At 35.0% G+C, this 20,283-nt stretch overlaps 1 protein-coding gene across 6 annotated transcripts in view; it reads left to right on the top strand.

The window, feature by feature from the left end:
• Positions 1 to 20,283, top strand: part of Greb1l (GREB1 like retinoic acid receptor coactivator) — a 254,326-nt gene that overhangs the window by 148,586 nt on the left and 85,457 nt on the right. For all 6 annotated transcript variants that reach the window (XM_071602867.1, XM_071602868.1, XM_027942911.2 and 3 more), the window contains exons 7-8: positions 2,241 to 2,417; positions 4,351 to 4,473. In XM_071602867.1, the coding sequence (XP_071458968.1) occupies positions 2,241 to 2,417; positions 4,351 to 4,473 (300 nt within the window). The remainder of the gene's footprint in view (positions 1 to 2,240; positions 2,418 to 4,350; positions 4,474 to 20,283) is intronic.

Raw genomic sequence — 20,283 nt, 5'->3', positions numbered from 1 at the left:
TTCTTCCCTCTTCATGTTTTTGCATTTCACCTCAGAGAATATTCACAAAGGAATACTCAACCTCAGTAGCTTGTTGAATATAATTCTCACACTAATCATTTCTCAACTATCTGGACCTACCAGATAAGTCTCATTTTTTTTTTTTTAGCACTGTCATTTTTCAACTAAAAGGTTCTGACAGCTTTTCTTACTGTGTTTGGGGTGTGGCACATCTGCCTTATGTGAGGTACCTTCCCATTAAGGCATCTGAGTGTAAGCTTCACAAAGACTGGAGCTTTGTTCAGTGGTAAAACCTGTACTTGAAACAGTGCCTAGCATGTTGTAGACTATAAGTAATTGTTGGGTGGGTGGATGGATGGATGGACGGATGGATGTGTGGATGACTTCAGAAAGGTGTTGAACTAAGCAGCCATTGATAACTTTTTTTTTTTTTGGCCTACAACTTTAACGTTCTGGGAAATGACCAAACACCCCCCGCCAAACAATCCAGTTCTGAATATATTTTAAGTAATTTATAAAACTGCATTAATGTTCATTATTCTATAAAGTGACAGTAATAAACTGTTAAGTCTATGTAATTGGGCCAGAGGTTATGATCATCTCTTGTTCACTATTTTATATCTAGTGTTTAGAAAAATGCCTGGCATAGAGTTCAGTGCTCAGTAAACAGTTGTTGACTGAATAATAATAAATTGGACTGCCCATTTATAAATGCTTTGAATTGGTTGTCAGCATTCTAAGACAGTGACATTGTTAGATATTTTCTTTAACCCTTATGGCCTTTCTCTTCTCATCTTTGTTAATTATGTAACAGGTTGGTTTAAGGGTTCGAAAAGAGTGTCATTTCGCCAGCAAATTTATTGTCAGTTAGTTATTTGTATATAGACATATTGTCTTTGGACAATATGGAATGCCTTTTTTAAATTTTCACTTTTGTCCTGTTCATCTACCTGACAGCACATATGTTATGTCCTCATCAGACAACCAAAGGTAACCACTCTCTTACTTGCCTGCCTTCTCCTTTGTGTATAAAGAGGGACTCAAAAGTTGATTTTCAATGGATTTCCACTCTCCTGGCCTTCTCCATTTCTTCTTTCCACACCCCTTGCTCCAGCCAGATTAGTGAAAGTTTTATTTTGTTGCATTAGTTTGAGTGAGGAATTATTTGGATGTTATAACTAAAGGAATAATAAGCTAGTTGCAATAAAGAGAATTTTTTGAAAAATGGAAATGGAAATCTCATGGAGCTCATGCCAGAAAGTAAATGTAGATCTCATAGAAACTGAAACTGACAATGCTTGGAATTTTCACATTTCTTCCCATGTTCTGCTCTCCTCTCCACAGACCAGCTTCCTCGTCACAGTTCTTTGTTTTTAAATATTTACTTTTTTAGTTGTAGTGGACACAATACCTTTATTTTATTTGTTTATTTTTATGTGGTGCTGAGGATCGAACCCAGGGCCTTGCACGTGCAAGGCGAGCGCCCTACCGCTGAGCCACAACCCCAGCCCCTTCTCAGTGCTTGTTGACTCCCACACATTAGCTTACATGCGGTTGACATAGCCCCAACTCAGAGTACAATTTTACAAAAATTTTAGAAAGAACTACGTGGGGGAAGAAACAATGGACTCTTTGGGATCAAAATTTACTTGTGATTATGTGTACTACATAAACTCCATCACCTGGTACTTATAATATTCATTCCATTTTCTTAACCATTATCCTTTTAGAGCAGCACTTGAATGATTTAGAGTTTTCCATTGTTATAAAATAACCATGTAGGGCTGGGGTTGTGGCTCGGTGGGAGAGCGCTCACCTACCATGCGTGAGGCACTGGGTTCGATCCTCAGCACCACATAAAAAAATAAAATAATGATCTTGTGTCCACCTATAACTAAAAAGTAAATATTAAATAAATAAATAAATAAATAATAATCATGCTAGAGGCTAAGGTTGTGGTTCAGTGGTAGAGCACTTGTCTCACATGTGTGAGGCGCTGGGTTCAATCCTTAGCACCACATAAAAATAAATAAATAAAATAAAGGTATTGTGTCCTTCTACAACTAAATAAATATTAAAAAATTAACTCTGCTAAAAAAATTTTGCACCTGTTTTTTTCCCTTTGAGTTTAAATTGAGACATTATTGAGTCAAAGAATGTGAATATTTCAGTGCTTTTTATACATAAAAGTATTGTATCACCTTATGAGGTCACTAATAACATTGGTTTTCCTTACTCAGGGTTCTCTGGAAACTGTATCGGCTGTGGAGAAAGAGGATTTCGGTATTTCACGGAATTTTCCAACCACATTAACTTGAAGCTTACCACCCAGCCAAAGAAGCAGAAGCACTTAAAGTACTACCTAGTCAGAACGTCCCAGGGTGTACTATCAAAGGGACCTCTTATCTGCTGGAAAGGTACTCAACTTTGAGAAGGGAAAAGGGAAGGAAAGGGAATCTTATGATGGTGACAAGTGACCCTTATGGGAGTCTCTGTCTTCTGAGAAGGGGGTGGCATTCTTAGGGAGGGGAATGGACACTCTCTTGCTCTTCTATAATTTAGAAAGGAGAACATCTGGACGTTTCAGGGGCTCTTTTTACTTTAAGTTCTTAGGTAGTTGTAAAGCACCTGAATTTTTCTATTTTAATTTGACCAAAGCATGCTTAGAATAAACAAAGTAGTCTTCATAATACCTGGGAAAATGCATTTACTTTAAAGTTGACAGAGTTTTGTTTCTTTTAAATTAGAAAGAACTTAACTACCTTATCTGTAGAAATAAATCCAGTTGAAACTTCACATCCTCATGTGTTCTATTATAGGAGTTGCCACAAGTTCTGCTCACTGTTCTAATGCAGTAGAGTATCTAATCCTTATTCTGTTCAGCAGTTTTTTAGATGCTGAGATTGTTTTTCCTCCGTAGAATAATTGTCTGTAATGTTTCTGTTTCTTGCCTATACAAGATTTTTGCCCAGCCATGAATAAATCCAAATTACAATAGAAGATTTGCCTCTTAGTCCTTCACCATAATTATTCTTTGTCACATCTGTAGTGCTGTTATATAATTCCTTAGGAATGGCTACCTGTTCTAAGGTGAATATCATCAGAATTTAAGGCTGGCAACTGCTCAATCATAAGCATGGTGAATGATAGATAATTCTTTATCCTAATAAAATCTAAATAATTTTCCTCTAAAAAAATTAATTTGAATGTCATGAAGCTTAATAAAGGAGTAAAAATAGGATAAGTGTCACCTATCTACCTTTTAACTTTATCCTTTAGTTTTTGTTTTGGTTGCATACGATATTTTTAATTTCTTATTTAGTGCTCAGTGACAATTTGCTTTTCTAGTTAAGAATGATATTTGTTTATAACAGTTGCTCTTTTGAACTCAAGTTGTATATGTATATATTCACAGATTAAAAAACATTATATATGTGCATATAAAATACACATAATGTGAAGATAAGGTTTTACGCCAAAATACAATTGCTCTTCCCATAAAGTCATAGCATAGATACTTGAGAAACTGCCTTCAATTTTTACATGTGTCTCATAAACTGGAAACCTCTAAAGGACCCTTTATAATTAACTTTGTCATACACAATCATTTATACTCCTATTTCGCATGCTACTTTCTAAGACTAATAGAGTATAGTGTGGTTAGAACTTACAGTTCAATAGGCTGTCATGGTATTTACCATCTCCCTGAATCAGTACAAAGTACTAAAATATCATACCAGAGTCCCAATAATATCAGAAAACACAAACTTTGGTATTGCATCATCTATAATCACTTTGAGTATCATCTACATATTTTCTTTAATAAGACTTGGAAATAACAGGAATTTGAGCATTTCTAATTTTTTTCTCTTCTACTATATAATTTCTCTTTGCTTCTATGTTTGGACATAAGTTAAGACTGAATATAGAAGGTTGAAGGGAGCCTAGACAAACTCTAGGTTACTGTTATAAACTTAAATAAATCCTGTTCAGGAGACTAACTGGTGTTTGTAAAGTTTGTTGTTGTCTTTTTAAATTATCGATAATTTAGCCTCTGTCTTACCCAAAAAGCTAGCATCACTCTGTTGATTATGCGTATTTTTCCCTAGGAACTACTCTGCAGGGAACTGAGGTCTGATTGTTCTTTGCTTTTCAAGCTTGACATTTGGCCCTAGGAAGAATTGTGCTCACTTTTGTTGAACTCAGGATTAGGGGAATGGGATCTCTAATAAAGTGGCTACCACTTAAGAAGCAGCAATTTGTTTCAGAGATTTTATGAATCATGTCCCCATCACCTGTTTAAACAGAATATTGGTCTCTTGACATAATGTGATTTTTATTCCATTCCAGAATGTAGAAGCCGACAATCCTCTGCTATTTGCCACTCTATTAAACCAAACTCTTCAGTGTCATCAACTGTGACTCCAGAAAATGGAACAACCAATGGATACAAAACAGGATTCACTCAGACAGGTATGGGGTGTTTTCTGTTGTACTTCAAGTAGCAGATATATATTTAATGAAGCATCTTTGAATTTACAGCTGGCTGGTATGAACAGAAATATTTTTAAATAAAGGTATTACTTGAGTTTTATTAGGATTAGAACTCAGACTGGGCATGATGGTGCAGAGCTGTACTTCCAGATACTCTGGGGGCTGAGGCAGGAGGATCAGAAGTTCAAGGCTAGCCTGGGCAACTTAGTAAGACCCTGTCTCAAAATAAAATAAAAATATCTGGGGATATAGCTTGGTGGCAGAGTGCTTGCTTAGCATGTATGAAGCTCTGGGTATAATTTCCAGGACTACAACAAAAAAAAAAAAAAAATGAAGAAGAAGAAGGAAAGAAAGATAGAAAGAGGAATTAGAACTCAGCAATGAGATGGTCAGTCTGTGGATAACTCAAACTCAAGTCCCAGCTGCCCACCGTGTTAGACAAAGAAAGGAAAAAGAACTGACAGTTCGGAGAAAATTTAGCTGAAGCATATATATGATGTGATGAGGCGAGTCTGATACTAGGTAATAAGTGGAAATTGAGACATCACAGCTTTCAGGTAGTATGTACTGGGGACATATTCATGAAGACTGAAATTCCACAGTAGGATTCTATGTAAGCCCACAGAACATTATAGGAATTCGTGTATCAACTGGGATACAAAGTAAAGTCCTAAGGTAAGATTGCAGATCATAATGGATGAATCCAGGACCTAGTTTCTAGTAGTAGAGATAGGGGCAAGGTTACAAATAACCAGATAAAATCTTAGTACCTCAAACTAGGTTACAATATCAGGGCTGGATCAACAGAATGGCTGATCTGATGCTGAACAGATTAGCTACTAGTTCAAGGCATCTAAAAATTCTTCTAGTATAGACACTGGCCCAGGCCCTCAGGTCAAACAAAGATTCCAGTTGGGACTTCATGGCTCCAAGTGGCTGAAGGCTGTCGGGGCTGTAATTGAAAAGATCACTGCAGATAGTATTTGAGAAAATTACCCAGAGTCGGCACAGTTATTTCTTAGGCAAGAAGTAAAGTATTTAAAAGAGTTTGTGAATTATGTTTTCATTTCACTTGCTTTTTGTGAAGTACCATTTTACCCATCTTATATGCAAACTTCATAGGATATGTACTTAGCTAGTGTCCACTCAACCGTAACAAGTAAAAAGAAGGCTCTCTTCATTCACTAGTTAGCTTGCCTCTTTCAAATTTAGGTGTGTTTCTGATGAGCTGGAAAATTGTTTCTGTTTTTTTCAGGATGGAAGTGATTATTAGCATATGTTAATAACAACATAAAGATAATAAGACTAACTTTACTTGGGGTACTTCTTACTGTGGTGGACAATGCAGCATATGGTGAACTAAGTCTACCTCATCCTGAATTAAAAAGTCCAACCTTTAAACTGTCCAGGATAGTTTTTAGTTGGTATTTGGTTCTTGGCATTGAAAGACTAGCCTTCATTATATTAATGACATGCCTACATGTCTCTTCTTCAATATTATTTTAGTAATTTGGTGGATTCCATGGTGTGTTATCTGCCAATAGACCTTAAAGCTAATCAAATGTAATTTTAAAACTATAATGTTAAAAATTCGTATTTACTTCATTCCAGCAAAAACATACCAAATACTCATTATAATTTAAGAATCTTATCAGATGCTATATGACAAGGTTCCAGTACTTAACTAATGACTCCAGTGATCTAAAAACCACTCATAGAGGGATCAAAGAAAAACAGAACATGTTACCTTTCCTAAGAGGATGTATAAATAACAAGTTGTACATAAAAACAATGAAAAGAAGTCAAAACATCAGTAAGCAGTAATATAATTTTAATTATATTAGGAAATATTTTTCAAAAATGAATTTTGTTTTGAAAGATGAAATCAGGCTTTTGAAAGATTCAGGCTTTAACAAAGAAATCTTAAGGACTTAGGCAAGAGAGGGAGAGGCTACTGACTGACACACAGTGAACACAAGTCGCCAAGTGTTAGCCCAGTGTCCCTTGTGGGGATGTAAGAAGTAACTTGACCATGAAATTAATTATTAACAATTTTAGGTGCAACACATAGAGTTTACTGGAATAATTGCTTTTTTTGATGAATTTATGTTTATAGATGCTGTAGTAATTTCTTCTGACATGTATTGAATGTAATAGGATATAAGAATTTCATGTCAAATTTATGATAGCATTGCAAACATTAGGGTGTAAGGCATCTTCCTAACTGATTTAAGATTCACTTTTCTATCAGAGATAGTTTCTCCTTAATCTTAATCTGCAATTGGTGACTTCCTGTAATCAGTGTCTCCTACCCTGAAATGTATACACTGTGTAATATTTAAAGGAGTTAATTTAAGACTTACACAGCTTTGATTTGAGTTTCACTTGCCACACTACGGATATTTATTCTGGCTGGCTTGCCACTTATTCCTTGCATATTTTTTCCACATTTTTATGTTATTAATATTTAAATTTTCATTACCAATTCCAGTGAAATATTTTACCATATTTACCAAAGGTGAATATGTCTTTACCTATATTATATATACATATCTCTCACACACACACACACACACACACACACACGTTTAAACAGGACAAGAATTCAAGAATAGATGAAAAAGAAATTTTTTAAACTGAAGATCTTGAAATTTTCCATATTTTCTTTTAAAGACTTTATTATTGTCATTCTTACAGTTTATGTCTATGAGCCATTTAGAACTAATTTTTGTTTTATGGAGTGAAGTGAGAGTCTTAAGTTTGTCCTTTTGTATGTGGTTATCTATTGTCCTAGACCATTTATTGTACAGACTATTTTCTTCTCAGTGAATTTTACTTTAAAGTAACCAATTAGGTTTGGGATTGTGGCTAAAAGCAGTAGAGCACTTGCCTAGCATGAGCGAGGCACTGGGTTTGATCCTCAGCACCACATAAAAATAAATAAATAAAATAAAGGTATTGTGACCATCTACAACTAAAAAAAATCTTTTTTAAAAAACCCAATCGACTGTAAGGATTTATTTATGGAAAAAATGATGGAATGAATCTCATCAAAATTCAAAACTTTTCACAAAACACACTAAGAAAATGAAAATACAAACAACAACAAAAAAACCCAGCAAAACACAATCTATGGAACAAGATAGGAATGCCCTCTTTCACCACTTCTATTTTACATAGTTCTTGAAACTCTAGCCAGAGCAATTAGACAGATGAAAGAAATTAAAGAGATATAGATAGGAAAAGAAGAACTCAAACTATCACTCTTTGCTGATGACATGATTCAATACTTAGAGGATCCAAAAAATTCCACCAGAAAACTTCTAGAACTAATAAATGAATTCAGCAAAGTAGCAGGATATAAAATCAACACCCATAAATCAAAGGCATTTCTGTATGCCAGTGACAAATCCTCTGGAAGACTAGGAAAACTACCCCATTTACAACAGCCTCAAAAAAAAAAAAAAAAAAAAAAAAAACTTGGAAATCAACTTAGTTTCTACAATGAAAACTACAGAATGCTAAAGAAAGAAATTAAAGAATACCTTAGAAGATGGAAAGATCTCCCTTGTTCTTGGAGAGGCAGAAGTAATATTGTCAAAATGATCATACTACCAAAAGCAATATACAGATTTAATGCAATCCCAATCAAAATCCCAATGACTTTCCTCATAGAAATAGAAAAAACAATTATGAAATTCTTCTGTAAAAATAAGAGACCCAGAAGAGGCAAAGCAATCCTTAGCAAGAAGAGTGAAGCAGGTAGCATCACTATACCAGACCTTAAACTATACTACAGAGCAACAGTAACAAAAACAGCATGGTATTGGCACCAAAATAGACTTGTAGACCAGTGGTGCAGAATAGAGGACACAGAGACAAACCCGCATAAATACAGTTTTATCATACTACACAAAGGTGCCAAAAACATATATTGGAGAAAAGATGCCTCCTCAACAAATGGTGCTGGGAAAACTGGAAATCCATATGCAGCAAAATGGAATTAAGCCCCTGTCTCACACCATGCAAGGACCTAGGAATTAAACCAGAGACCCTGTGCCTAACAGAAGAAAAAGTAGGCCCAAATTTTCATCATGTCGGATTAGACCCTGACTTCCGTAATAAGACTCTTACAGCGCAAGAAATAAAACCAGGAATCAATAAATGGGATGGATTCAAACTAAAAACCTTTTTCTCAGCAAAAGAAACAATCAGTGAGGTGAATAGAGAGCCTGCATTTTGGGAGCAGATTTTTACTATACACACATCAGATAGAGCACTAATCTCTAAGATATATAAAGAACTCAAAAAATTTAACACCAAAAAACAAAAACAAATAAACCAAGCAGTAAATGGGACAAGGATCTGAACAGACACTTCTCAGATGATGATATACAATCAACAAATATATGAAAAAATGTTCAACATTTCTAGCAGTTAAAGAAATAAAAATCAAAACTAAGATTTCTTCTCCCTCCAGTCAGAATGGCAGCTATTATGCATACAAACAACAATAAGTGTTGGGTAAAAAGACACACTCATGAGTCCCGGTGGAGTTGCCAAAAAAAAAAAAAGACACACTCATACATTGGTGGTGAGATTGCAAATTGGCGCAACCAATATGGAAAGCGGTATGGAGATTCCTTGGAACACTTGGAATGGAACCACCATTTGACCTAGCTCTTCCACTCCTTGGTTTATACCCAAAGGACTTAAAAAAACAGCATACTACAGTGACACAGCCACATCAATATTTATAGCAGCACAATTCACAACAACTAAACTGTGGAATCAACTTAGATGCCTTTAGTAGATGAATGGATAAAGAAACTGTGGTATATATATACACACAATGGAATACTACTCAGCATGAAAAGAGAATAAAATCATGGCATTTGCAGGTAAATGGATAGAGTTGGAGAATATTATGCTAAATGAAATAAGCCAATCCCCCCAAAACAATATTTTCTCTGATATGTGGATGCTCATCCATAATGAGGATGGGGGGGAGCATGGGAGGAATGGAGAAACTTTCGATAGGGCAAAGGGGAGGGAGGAGAAGGGAGGGGGAATGGAGGTAGGAAAGATGGTGGAATGAGGTGGACATCAGTACCCTAAATACATGTATGAAGACACAAATTGTATGACTCTATGAACAACCAGAGACATGAAAAATTATGCCCCATATGTGTACTAAAAATTGAAATGCATTCTGCTGTCATGTATAACAAATTAGAATAAATAAACCCACAAATCTAATAAAGCATTAGTAACAATAATTTACAACAAAACCCTCTCATAATTCTATAATAAGATGTCAAAGAATCCAATCAAAACACATGCAAAAGATTTAGAATAGACATTTCTTCAAAGAATATGTACAAATGACTAGCACATGGAAAGATGTTCATTATCATAGTTTTTAAGCTTATATAAATCAGAACCATAATGAGGTCCCACTTCACATCCACTAGAATTACTAGAATAAAAAAAGACAGAAACAAATGTCAGTGGATGGGAAAAACATGAAACCTTTATATACTGCTTGGTATACAACTTGGCAGTTTCCCAAAAAATTCAATGTAAAATTCAGCAATTCCACTCCCAGGTATCTACCCAAGAGAAATTAAAACCTATTTTCTCACAAAAACTTGCATGCAAATAATTGTTTCAGCATTACTTATATAGTAAAAAACTGGAAGCAACCTAAATGACAGTCAACTCAGAAGTAGGTAGATAAAATGTGTGTTCATACAATGGAATACCATTTAGCAATAACAAAGAACAAAATATTGACAAATGCCGCATCATGGATGAATCTTCAATAGCTTATGCTAAGTGAAAGAAACCAGTGAGTTCACATATTATATGATTTTATTTACATAAGTTGTACAGAAAATGTAAATTTAGAGACAGGAAGTAGATAAGTGCTTGCCTACAGCAAGAAGTAACTGAAAATGGGCATGAGGGTTCTTACTAGGGGCTGAAAATGTTCTAAAATTGATGGATGGTTATGGTTGCACCACTTGGCAAAGTTACTACACACCATTTAATTATATTGAAATGGGTAAATTTTATGACATGGAAAATACATCTCAATAAGTACATAAGAGATAGACTCAAATAATGCCCTGAGAAAACGTGTAATCCTATTTCTCTCTCAGTTCAATACCATCTAATTTATTGAGGGTCTTCTATGGGATGAGCACTGTCTCAGACCAGATTTTGGAGTGTAGAGTCCTGCTATTAAAATGCTACACCTGACATATATTATAGCTGAGGTTTAGATTAAGCCACTTAATTGTTCTGTTTCCTTTGTTTCCTCATTTGTAAAAGCTGAAATTAACAATACCTGCTTCTCAATTTTGTGAGAGCTGACAAGCTTTGCTATCGTACTTGTGTGGCATTGATTCTCATTATAATTATTGGTTAATCATCTGTATTCATTCATATGCTAGAAGCTTTATGTCCATTTTTATTATCTCTGTATCCCTTGGTACCTGGCAAACGTTCAGAAATAAATATTACTTGAATTCCATTTATATTTAAATTTGTACTTAGTTTTGGGAGATTATTAATTTATTGTTGTGTACTATTTTTCCAAATAAAGATTATATGCTTATCTACCACTACAGGGCACATGTTTTTGTCCCATATCTTGTAGGAAAGGATAGGGATAAGTTTCCCAAGCTTTGCCCCTATACCTAATAGACTAACTTTTTAAAGAGGGGCTGGAGTTCTGCTTAGTGGTAGAGTGCTTCCCTAGCACATGTGAGGCATTGAACCCATTCAATCCTCAGCACCAGATAAAAAATGAATAAATAAAATAAAGGTATTTTGTTCATCTACAACTTTAAAAAAAAGTTTTTTAAAGAAAACTATCAGGAAGGGCCATTACATAGTGGATTTTTTTTTGGAGAAGGAGGAGAGGGATTCTAGGCACTTTTGCCATGTGGGCATTTCTGCATAGAACAATATTTAAAATTATGTTTTATAACTATGTTGGCATAAAGGTGAATCTGTTAAAATTATATATTAAGACATTTTCTACAGGGCTGGGGCTATAACTTAGTGATAGAGTACTTTCCTACCATGCATGAATTCAATCCTCAATATCACAAAAACAAAACACTTTGTTCACTTTTTTCCTCTTCTAATTTTAAAATATTTTCATGATTCCTTAAAAATGCCATGGACTCTATGTTCTGTGCCTAATGAAGTCAGGCTTGTTTTGGAGTCAAAAGTATTGTCCATGAGATGGGATTTACCTCTCTGTGAGCCACTATAGGCTCAAAATAACAATGTCCTTCCTGTTTTAGCCTTGTGTGTTAGAATGGTCATAACAATAACAAATGATGGGTTGGGGTTGGGGCTCAGTGGTAGAGTGTTTCCTTAGCACGTGTGAGGCACTGGCTTTAATCCTGAGCAATACATACATACATACATACATACATACATACATAAATGTATTAAAAAATAACAAATGAGAGAGCTTTCCCTGTCAAATGTCAGGCTCATAAAACTGGCATAAGAAGACACAGCAGAACAGAGTAAAAGTCCAAAAGCAGATTCACATAACTTGTATATTTCAGCTATGACTCACAAGCAATGGAAGCTTTCAATAAATGGTGCTCTGAAATTGAAAATCCCATGTGGAAAATGATGTACCACTTTGATATTTAGGGAAATTACATAAAAAATACGAGAAGCCATAATTCGAGAAGCCATTATACACATATCAAATTGGGAGTAATTTGAAGAATAGTAAACGTTGGCAAACATTTCAAGAAATAAGAACTAATGTACAATTCTGAGAGGAGTATTAATGGATAGAACCACTTTCCAAGTACTTTGTAACACATAGTAAACTAGAAAATGTGCATATCTATAATCTGGCTAAAGAAATCCTGTACATGATCACCAAGAGATATGAACGGGACTATTTATAGCAGTGTTCTTCACAATTGACTCAAACTGAAAACAACTCAAATATTCATCAATAGAATGGAAAAGAAGAATGAATATATTTGTCTAATGAAATAGCATATGTCAATGAAAATAAATACCTACATCCTGCACTATAGATGAATCTTACAAATATGATGGTGAGCCAAAAAAGCTATTCACAAAAGATTCATTCCAATATTGTTTCCTTTCTATTGCATTTGTAAAAGGTGAAAACTAAGCCCAGTGATTGCCTCTGGGCAGAGGGAGGGAGATGGGATGGGGAAGGAGAGAAAGGAGGTTATTACTGAATGCTGGCAGTGTTTTAAATTTTTTTTTCTCCTCCCCCCCCTTTCCCCCCCCCCCCCGCCTGTTTGTTTCTTTTTGCTTGACTTGGGTACTGCTTGTGTTAGCTTTCCATTAATGTAACAAATACCTGAGATAGGCAAATTATATGGAAAAAAGGTTTTTTTTCGTTCACGGACAATTTGGCTGTATTGCTTTTGGGCCTGTGGCAAGGCAGGACATCATGGCGTCGAGTGTGTGGTGCAGCAAAGCTGTTCACCTCACGGTGGTCAGGAAGCAACTCAACAGTGGGATTGTTAACAGTTAAAATAATACTTCAGTGGGGCTGGGGATGTGGCTTAAGCAGTAGTGCGCTCGCTTGGCATGCGTGCGGCCCGGGTTCGATCCTCAGCACCACATACAAACAAAGATGTTGTGTCCGCCGAAAACTAAAAAATAAATATTAAAAAAAATTCTCTCTCTCTCTCTTTAAAAAAAAAAAATAATAATACTTCAGTGTTGAGCCTCACAGCTGACTTTTTGTTCTCCAAGAAAGAAGGGGCAGGAACAACCCTAAGCAGAACTTGAAATGCCCAACATTTCCTTCCTTGTCACCTCTTAGCGTCCAAGAGTTTAATGTTTAAAACATTCTATGATGTGTTGTGTCCAAGCCAGGCCTGCCTTGCTCATGCAACGTCCCCCTTTGTTTCCATCCCCCTCCCATACACCTGCTCTGTCCCCAGTGACAGTTGTTTAGATAGCAGTTTTTATGAGAAAACATCATTCATCTGTCCCTACAATGTAGCTGTGTTCATCTCTCTCCTCTTTGCTAAACTTCTTTCCCTCTCGTAGGTACAACCTTAAGGTCAAGGTAGTCGAAAGTTGCTTTAGCAGGTTTTTTCCAACTTAGTTCCTCATGAACACTCAATTAATGTTTTACCAAAAACAAACTCCTTTTTCTAAATGTGGTAACACTTTGGGTGGCAAATTTTCCCACTCCTAACTAAACATTGAGAACATGTAGACTTTCCCTTTACATGTTAACTCCCTGGGGGCAGGGATTATATCTTTGTATAATTTCTCCATTGTATCCCAAGAGCCTAGTGTCATACCTGGCACATTGAAGAGGCTCAATAAATATTTGGTGAATGAATGGATGGGAGGGAAAAAGAAGAAAACCAATTATTTCTTCCTTCTGAGATAGGAGAGGAAACTAAGGGCTATAAATGTGCTTGGGAGACTTCTGTGAACAAAGAAATACAACTGTATAAGGTAGTATAAGGAAGACTTGCCCTCTATGTAGAAATGAAGACATTATAAATCATAACAGTGGGAGGTCATTTTCACCTACTACACTACCCAGAACACTTAAAGCAATGAATGACAAGGATACTCTCAGCCAGGCTGGGGAAGGTGAACAACCCTGTGACCTTTTAAGAAAGCAATTTGGCAATACATAAAAAGAATATTAAAAATATTTATACTCCTTGGTCTGATAATCTCACTTCAGAGAACTTAACCAATAATACAACCTGAGAAGAGCGTTAACATAGTCAATGCAATTCCCTTTATATTAACTCAAAAGGAAAAGAAACCTTCGAATAGAAAGAATTGAGTAAATCATGGTAATCATGAGTAAATCCATTGAGTAAATCACACATGATGAAGATGCTTAAAAAAAATCACTGTAAACCCTTCGCAACTACATAGGAAACACTTCTGCTAAGTACAGAAAGTGACATTAAGACATATTTATGTTTTATCATGTCAAAAGATCCTGTGGATAAAACACAGGCATGTACTTTAGAAAAAAAAATGGTTTGTAAGAGAAGTGAGACTTTGGCATGTTTGTTTCTTTTTCTTAATTTTATTTTGTATTTTTAATAGGTTAAACTTTGAAAAAGTCTCAGAATTCAGCCAAATGTATAAGTCAGTAGCAAATGTCTTCATTTTACTAATTTCTCTTCAGCATTCTTTGCATGAGCAGAAATGAAGGCCAGTGTCGAATGGAGATAAGTTCAAGATATAGCTAAAGGATAATGAAACCAGAATTTCAAATCTCTGTGCTCACTCCGGAACAATTTTAGGAGGGGGATATTTACTGGATAATAAGAAATGGAGATATAAAAATGGGTCTGTAAAATGTTCATGTGTCTCAGATTTCAAGAGAAGAATGAGAGGGCAGAGAAGCAGGAAGCCAAGAGGGAGCCACCAAGAGTAAAGGATCAACTCAATATTTACTTTTGCCAAAAAGAAGAAAAGGGACTGAATTCATTCTTCTACCCGAAACAGCAACAAAAATACGAAATACATGAAAAACAGCCTCCCAGACACTATACATCAGGCAACAAAGGACAGCAACCTCTGAAAAATTGGCAACAATATGAGTCTGACAATTGCCCCAGCTCACTGTCTTCAGAGAGTTTCTAAACCATGATACTGGGAGAGGGAACAGAAGATTCCTTGATTTGAGTAGAAGGAAATGGGACCTACAGGTGAAGAAACTAATCAAGGCTAATAAAACGTATCACCCACAGGGATTAGAGGAAACTGCTCAGCAGTCAGGGCCAAGAACAGCAACTGTTCCCACCAGTCAGACAGGAAGACTGTAATCATTGGTCATTGGATAGAGTACTTAGGAAGATTTTGTCCCCATAAGAGAATACTTGACTCTAGATCAGGCTGTGCTCCAATACTGTCTAAAAATATCATAAAAGCAAAATCTTAAAGGAAAATAAAAGACTGCCATCAGTCAGTAGCCACCTCTCTCCCCTTCTCCACCCCATCTCCTGTGTGCCCAGAGGTAAACATTATGCTATGTATGCATCCTTCTAATAGTTTAGTTCTCCCTCTCTTTAATGTAATAGAAATGAAATAATATTGAGTAGAGTCCTCTGTCAATGGAGTTTTTTTGTTTTGTTTTTGCCCTGAAGAATTAAATTGCTGGGGCTGGGGTTGTGACTCCGTGGTTGAATGCTTGCCTAGCACTGGCGAGGCATTGTGTCCACCTTCAATTAAAAAAATTTTTTTTAAAAAATTAAACTTTGCTTACAAATAATTTAACTTGATTCCAGAACAATTCAAAGATATTCATAGGAATTCAAAAATATCCAGTCCCCACTAAGGTAAAATTAACAACGCTTGACATCCAGTTCAAGATTACCAGGCATAAAATACGTAACAACACATCCCACCATTCTGTATAATGCATCAATTAATCTCTATAATGCATCAATTAAAAATACGGAAAAAGGAGATTAGTAGGCATGCAAAGATGGATATATAACTAATATTAAGAAGACAAATTAATCAACCAAAACCAATGCAAAACTGATACAGATGTTAGAATCACAAGAGGACATCAAAACAGTTAATTTTTTAAAATAGTTTTTTAGTTGTCAATGGACTTTTATTTATTTTTATGTGGTGCTGAGAATCCAACCCAGTGCCTCATACATGCTAGGCAAACGCTCTACCACTGAGCTACAACCCCAGACCCAAAACAGTTATTTTAACTAGAGTTCATATATTTAAAAAATTAAGTGGGCATGGAAGATTTTTTAAAAAGACCCAAATCAAATTTCTAGAAATTATAAGTACAATATTTGAGATGAACAATACACTAGGTGAGATGAATAACAGATTAGTCATTGCAGAAGAAAAGGTTAGTGACTCAAAAAGCATAGTAACTGAAACTATCCACAATGAAATCCAGAGAGAGAAAAAAATTGAGAAAAAAACAAAGAGAGTACCCATGAGCTGTGCAACAACTACAAGCAGCACGATATACTAGTAACTGGAGTGCCTAAATAGGTGTGGGTAGGAGATACACAAAAAATATGTGAATAAATAATGTCCAAAAACTCCCCAAACTTGATGAATATACAGACCCACACATCCAGGAATTTCACTGAATCCTAAGCACAAGAAACATGAATTTAAAAAAAGTACTATACCAAAGCCCATCATAATAAAATTGCCAAAACCAACAACAAAGAGAAAAATCTTAAAAGCAGCCAGAGGAAAAAAGTGTGTTATGTACAGAAAAACAAAAATGAGCATAGCATCGTATTTTTCATGGGAAACAAATAAGACGGTGGAGCAACATCTTTAAAATGTTGAAAGCAAAGAGCAGACAATACAGAACTCTATATATTCAGCAAAAAGTCTTCAAAAATGAAGGTGAAATAAAAACACTTTCAGACATACAACACTTGAAAGAATTCACCAACAATAGACTCACTTTACAAGAAAAGGAAGTCTTTCAAGTAGATGGACAATGATACTAGATGAAAATCTGAATCTGTCAAAGCAATGAAAACCACTCAGATGGTAACCACATGGGTAAATATATGCAATTTTTTCTTAGTTTTTAAATCTATTTAAAAGATAATCGATATAATGTCAATATAATAAATATATTTTGTGAGTTTCATAATATATGCAAAAAAAGTAGAACAAGTGAAAAATAGCATATAGGCCAGGAGGGGAGAGATAGAAGTATGCTTTTGTAAAAGTCTTACAGAATATTTGAAGTTATACAACATTATTTGAAGTTTTACTGTGGTAAGATATATCCTAGAAATTCTAAAGCAACTACTAAAATAACCAAAGAATTTTAGTTAATAAGCAGCAAAATTGATAAAAATAACATCATAAAATGTACTTGGTTGGGGCTGTGGTTGTGGATCAGAGGAAGGGCGCTCGCCTGGCATGCATGAGGCAGTGGGTTCAATCCTTAGCACCACATAAAAATAAAATAAAGATGTTGTGTCCACCTATAACTAAAAAATAAATATAAAAAATATATACTTGGTTGATCCAAAATATGGCTGAAAGAAGAAAAAGAGTAAATAGGACAAATAGAAAACAAATAGTAAGATGATAGATTCACACCAAGAATCACAATAAATGTAAATGATCTAAACACCCTAATTCAAAAGCAGAGATTATCAGATTTTTTTAAAAGAGCCAATTTCATGTTGCCTACATGAAAAACAATTAAAATCTAAAGATATAAATGAGCTAAAGGTAAAAGTATTTTAAAACCAAACTAACAATGCTAACACTAGTCAAAAGCAAACTTGAGTGGCTCTGTTAATATCAGGCAAAATAGATTTCAGAGCAAAGGACACTACCCAAGATTAGAGAGGTAATTTATAATGACAGAGGGGTCAAATAATCAAGAAAACACAACAATTCTAAAAAAAACTTACCTTATAACAGAGCTTTAAGATACATGAAGCAAAAAATAATTTGAGAAATATAGAAATCCATAACTATAGCCATGTATTCCAATATCCCTTTCTCAATTATTGATAGAACAGGTAGACAGAAAATCAATAAAAATATAGAATATTTGAATAGTACCATCAACTAACTTGATCTGACATTTATACAATACTCCACCCCACAACACATTCTCCTCAAGCCAGAAAAAAAAATACATGTTATATAAAGAGGACAAAAATAAACATAAGATACTTGTGAGCCATAAAACAAGTCTTAACACATTTAAAGGATTCAAATCAAACAAAGTATAGTCTTTGCTTAAAATGGAATTAAATAAGAAATCAATAACAGAAGGATTTCTGGAAATCCTAAAATTCCTAAATATTTGCAAACTAACACACTTCTAAATAATCTGTTAACCAAACAGTAAATCAAAAGGTAAATTCATAATACTTTGAATTAAATGAAAATGAAAAAAGAATTTATCCAATTTGTGTGAGGCCACTAAAGTAGTTTTTAGGGATAAATTATATGTAAAATTTATATTAGAGCCAAGTGTGATGGTACATGCCTGTAATCCCAGCAGTTTAGGAGGCTTAAGCAAGAAAACTGCATGTTGAAGATCAGCCAGGCAACTTGGGGAGACCCTGTCTCAAAATTATATATGTGTGTGTGTGTGTGTGTGTGTGTGTGTGTGTGTGTGTCTGGGGATGTACCTCAGTGGTAGAGCAACTCTGGGTTCAATTTTTGGTACTGAAAAAAAATTTAAAAACCTATAAATTTTAAAAACCTAGAAATTTCTTCCTTTAATACATAAACTAAATTTCCACCTTGAGAAACTAGGAAGAATTGGGCAAAGTGGCACACACATGTAATCCCAGCGGCTTGGGAGGCTGAAGAAGGAGGATCGCAAGTTCGAAGCCAGCCTCAGCAATTTAGTGAGGGCTTGGACAACTTAGCAAGACCCTGTCTCAAAGTAAAAAATAAAAAAGAAGGGCTGGGGTTGTGGCTCAGTGGTTAAGTGCCTCTGGGTACCAAAAAAGAAAGAAAAGAAAAAGAAAAAAATCCTTTTTAAGGCAGTACAGTTATTCTGTATTGTCTTGGTAGTGCACGCCTGTAATCACAGTGCCAAGAACTGGCTACAATTCAGATGTCTATCAATAGGTAAGTAGATAGTTATTATATCCACATAATAATAAATAAAAAGAACTATTGATCAACAACATTGATGAATCTCAAAATAATTCTGATAATTGAAAGAAGTCAGCCCTCTAAAAAAGCAATACTGTATGACTCTATTTATATAAAACTCTAGAAAATGCCATCAATGATTGCTTGGGGATGGGGTAGCAAGGAAGGCACAAGAGGAGGAATTAAAAAATAAATATGTTCACTATTTTGACTATGAGGATGGCTTCATGCATAGGTACCTATGTCAAAATTTAGACAATTGAGTACTTTACATATGTGTAGTGTGAGCCCGGCTAGGTGGTGCCTGTAATCCCAGAAGCTTGGGAGGCTGAGCAGGAGGATCTCGGGTTCAAAGCCAGCCTCAGCAATTTAGCGAGGACCTGTCTCTAAATAAAATATTTTAAAAGGGGCTGGGGGTGTGGCTCAGTTGTTAAGTACCCCTGGGTTCAAATCTCCAGTACCAAAAAAATAAATGAATGAATAAATAAGTGTGGTTTATTGTCAGCTATACCTCAGTAAAGATATTTCTTTAAAAAATCAGCAACATAAGAACAAGTTAGGAAGATATCTGAATTACCATTAATTTTAGAGGGTAAATATGTTCATATTTTAATGAAATGCTAGTTTGACTTAATCAGAAGTAAAAGAGCTGACATGAATAACTAATGAGGGTTTAGAAAGCAGTAATGGAAATATGGTACCTCTATTAGAAGGGTATTATTCTAATGGCATTTTATATGTAAAAATAGGTCTAGTGTAACTTTACTCAGGAAAGAAGCAAGTTACTATAGAGTCTACGTTAATTTGCTGCAAAGCAAGTTATTTAGTCTCTTTTGCCCTAGGAGATTCAGAGCAAAAAGAGAACTCATAAAGACTTAAGCTCTCGACATCTAGAAAACCCTTAACAAGTTTTAACCAAACAAATTGGACATAACATTCATATGTGAACATTCATATATTTCACGAGTGAAACTCCACATCATGTACAACCACAAGAATGAGATCCTCATGTTATACTCCATGTATGTATAATAGGTCAAAATACACTCTACTGTCATGTATATCTAAAAAGAACAAATTTTAAAAAAGGTTTAACCAGGTTAAAACACTTATGGAACATCTACTATATTTTATTCA

Source organism: Marmota flaviventris, chromosome 16, assembly GCF_047511675.1.
Source record: "Marmota flaviventris isolate mMarFla1 chromosome 16, mMarFla1.hap1, whole genome shotgun sequence".
NCBI classification, from domain to species: domain Eukaryota; kingdom Metazoa; phylum Chordata; class Mammalia; order Rodentia; family Sciuridae; genus Marmota; species Marmota flaviventris.
Note: the sequence above shows the minus strand (reverse complement) of the source record. Positions and strands in the feature narration are given on the sequence as shown.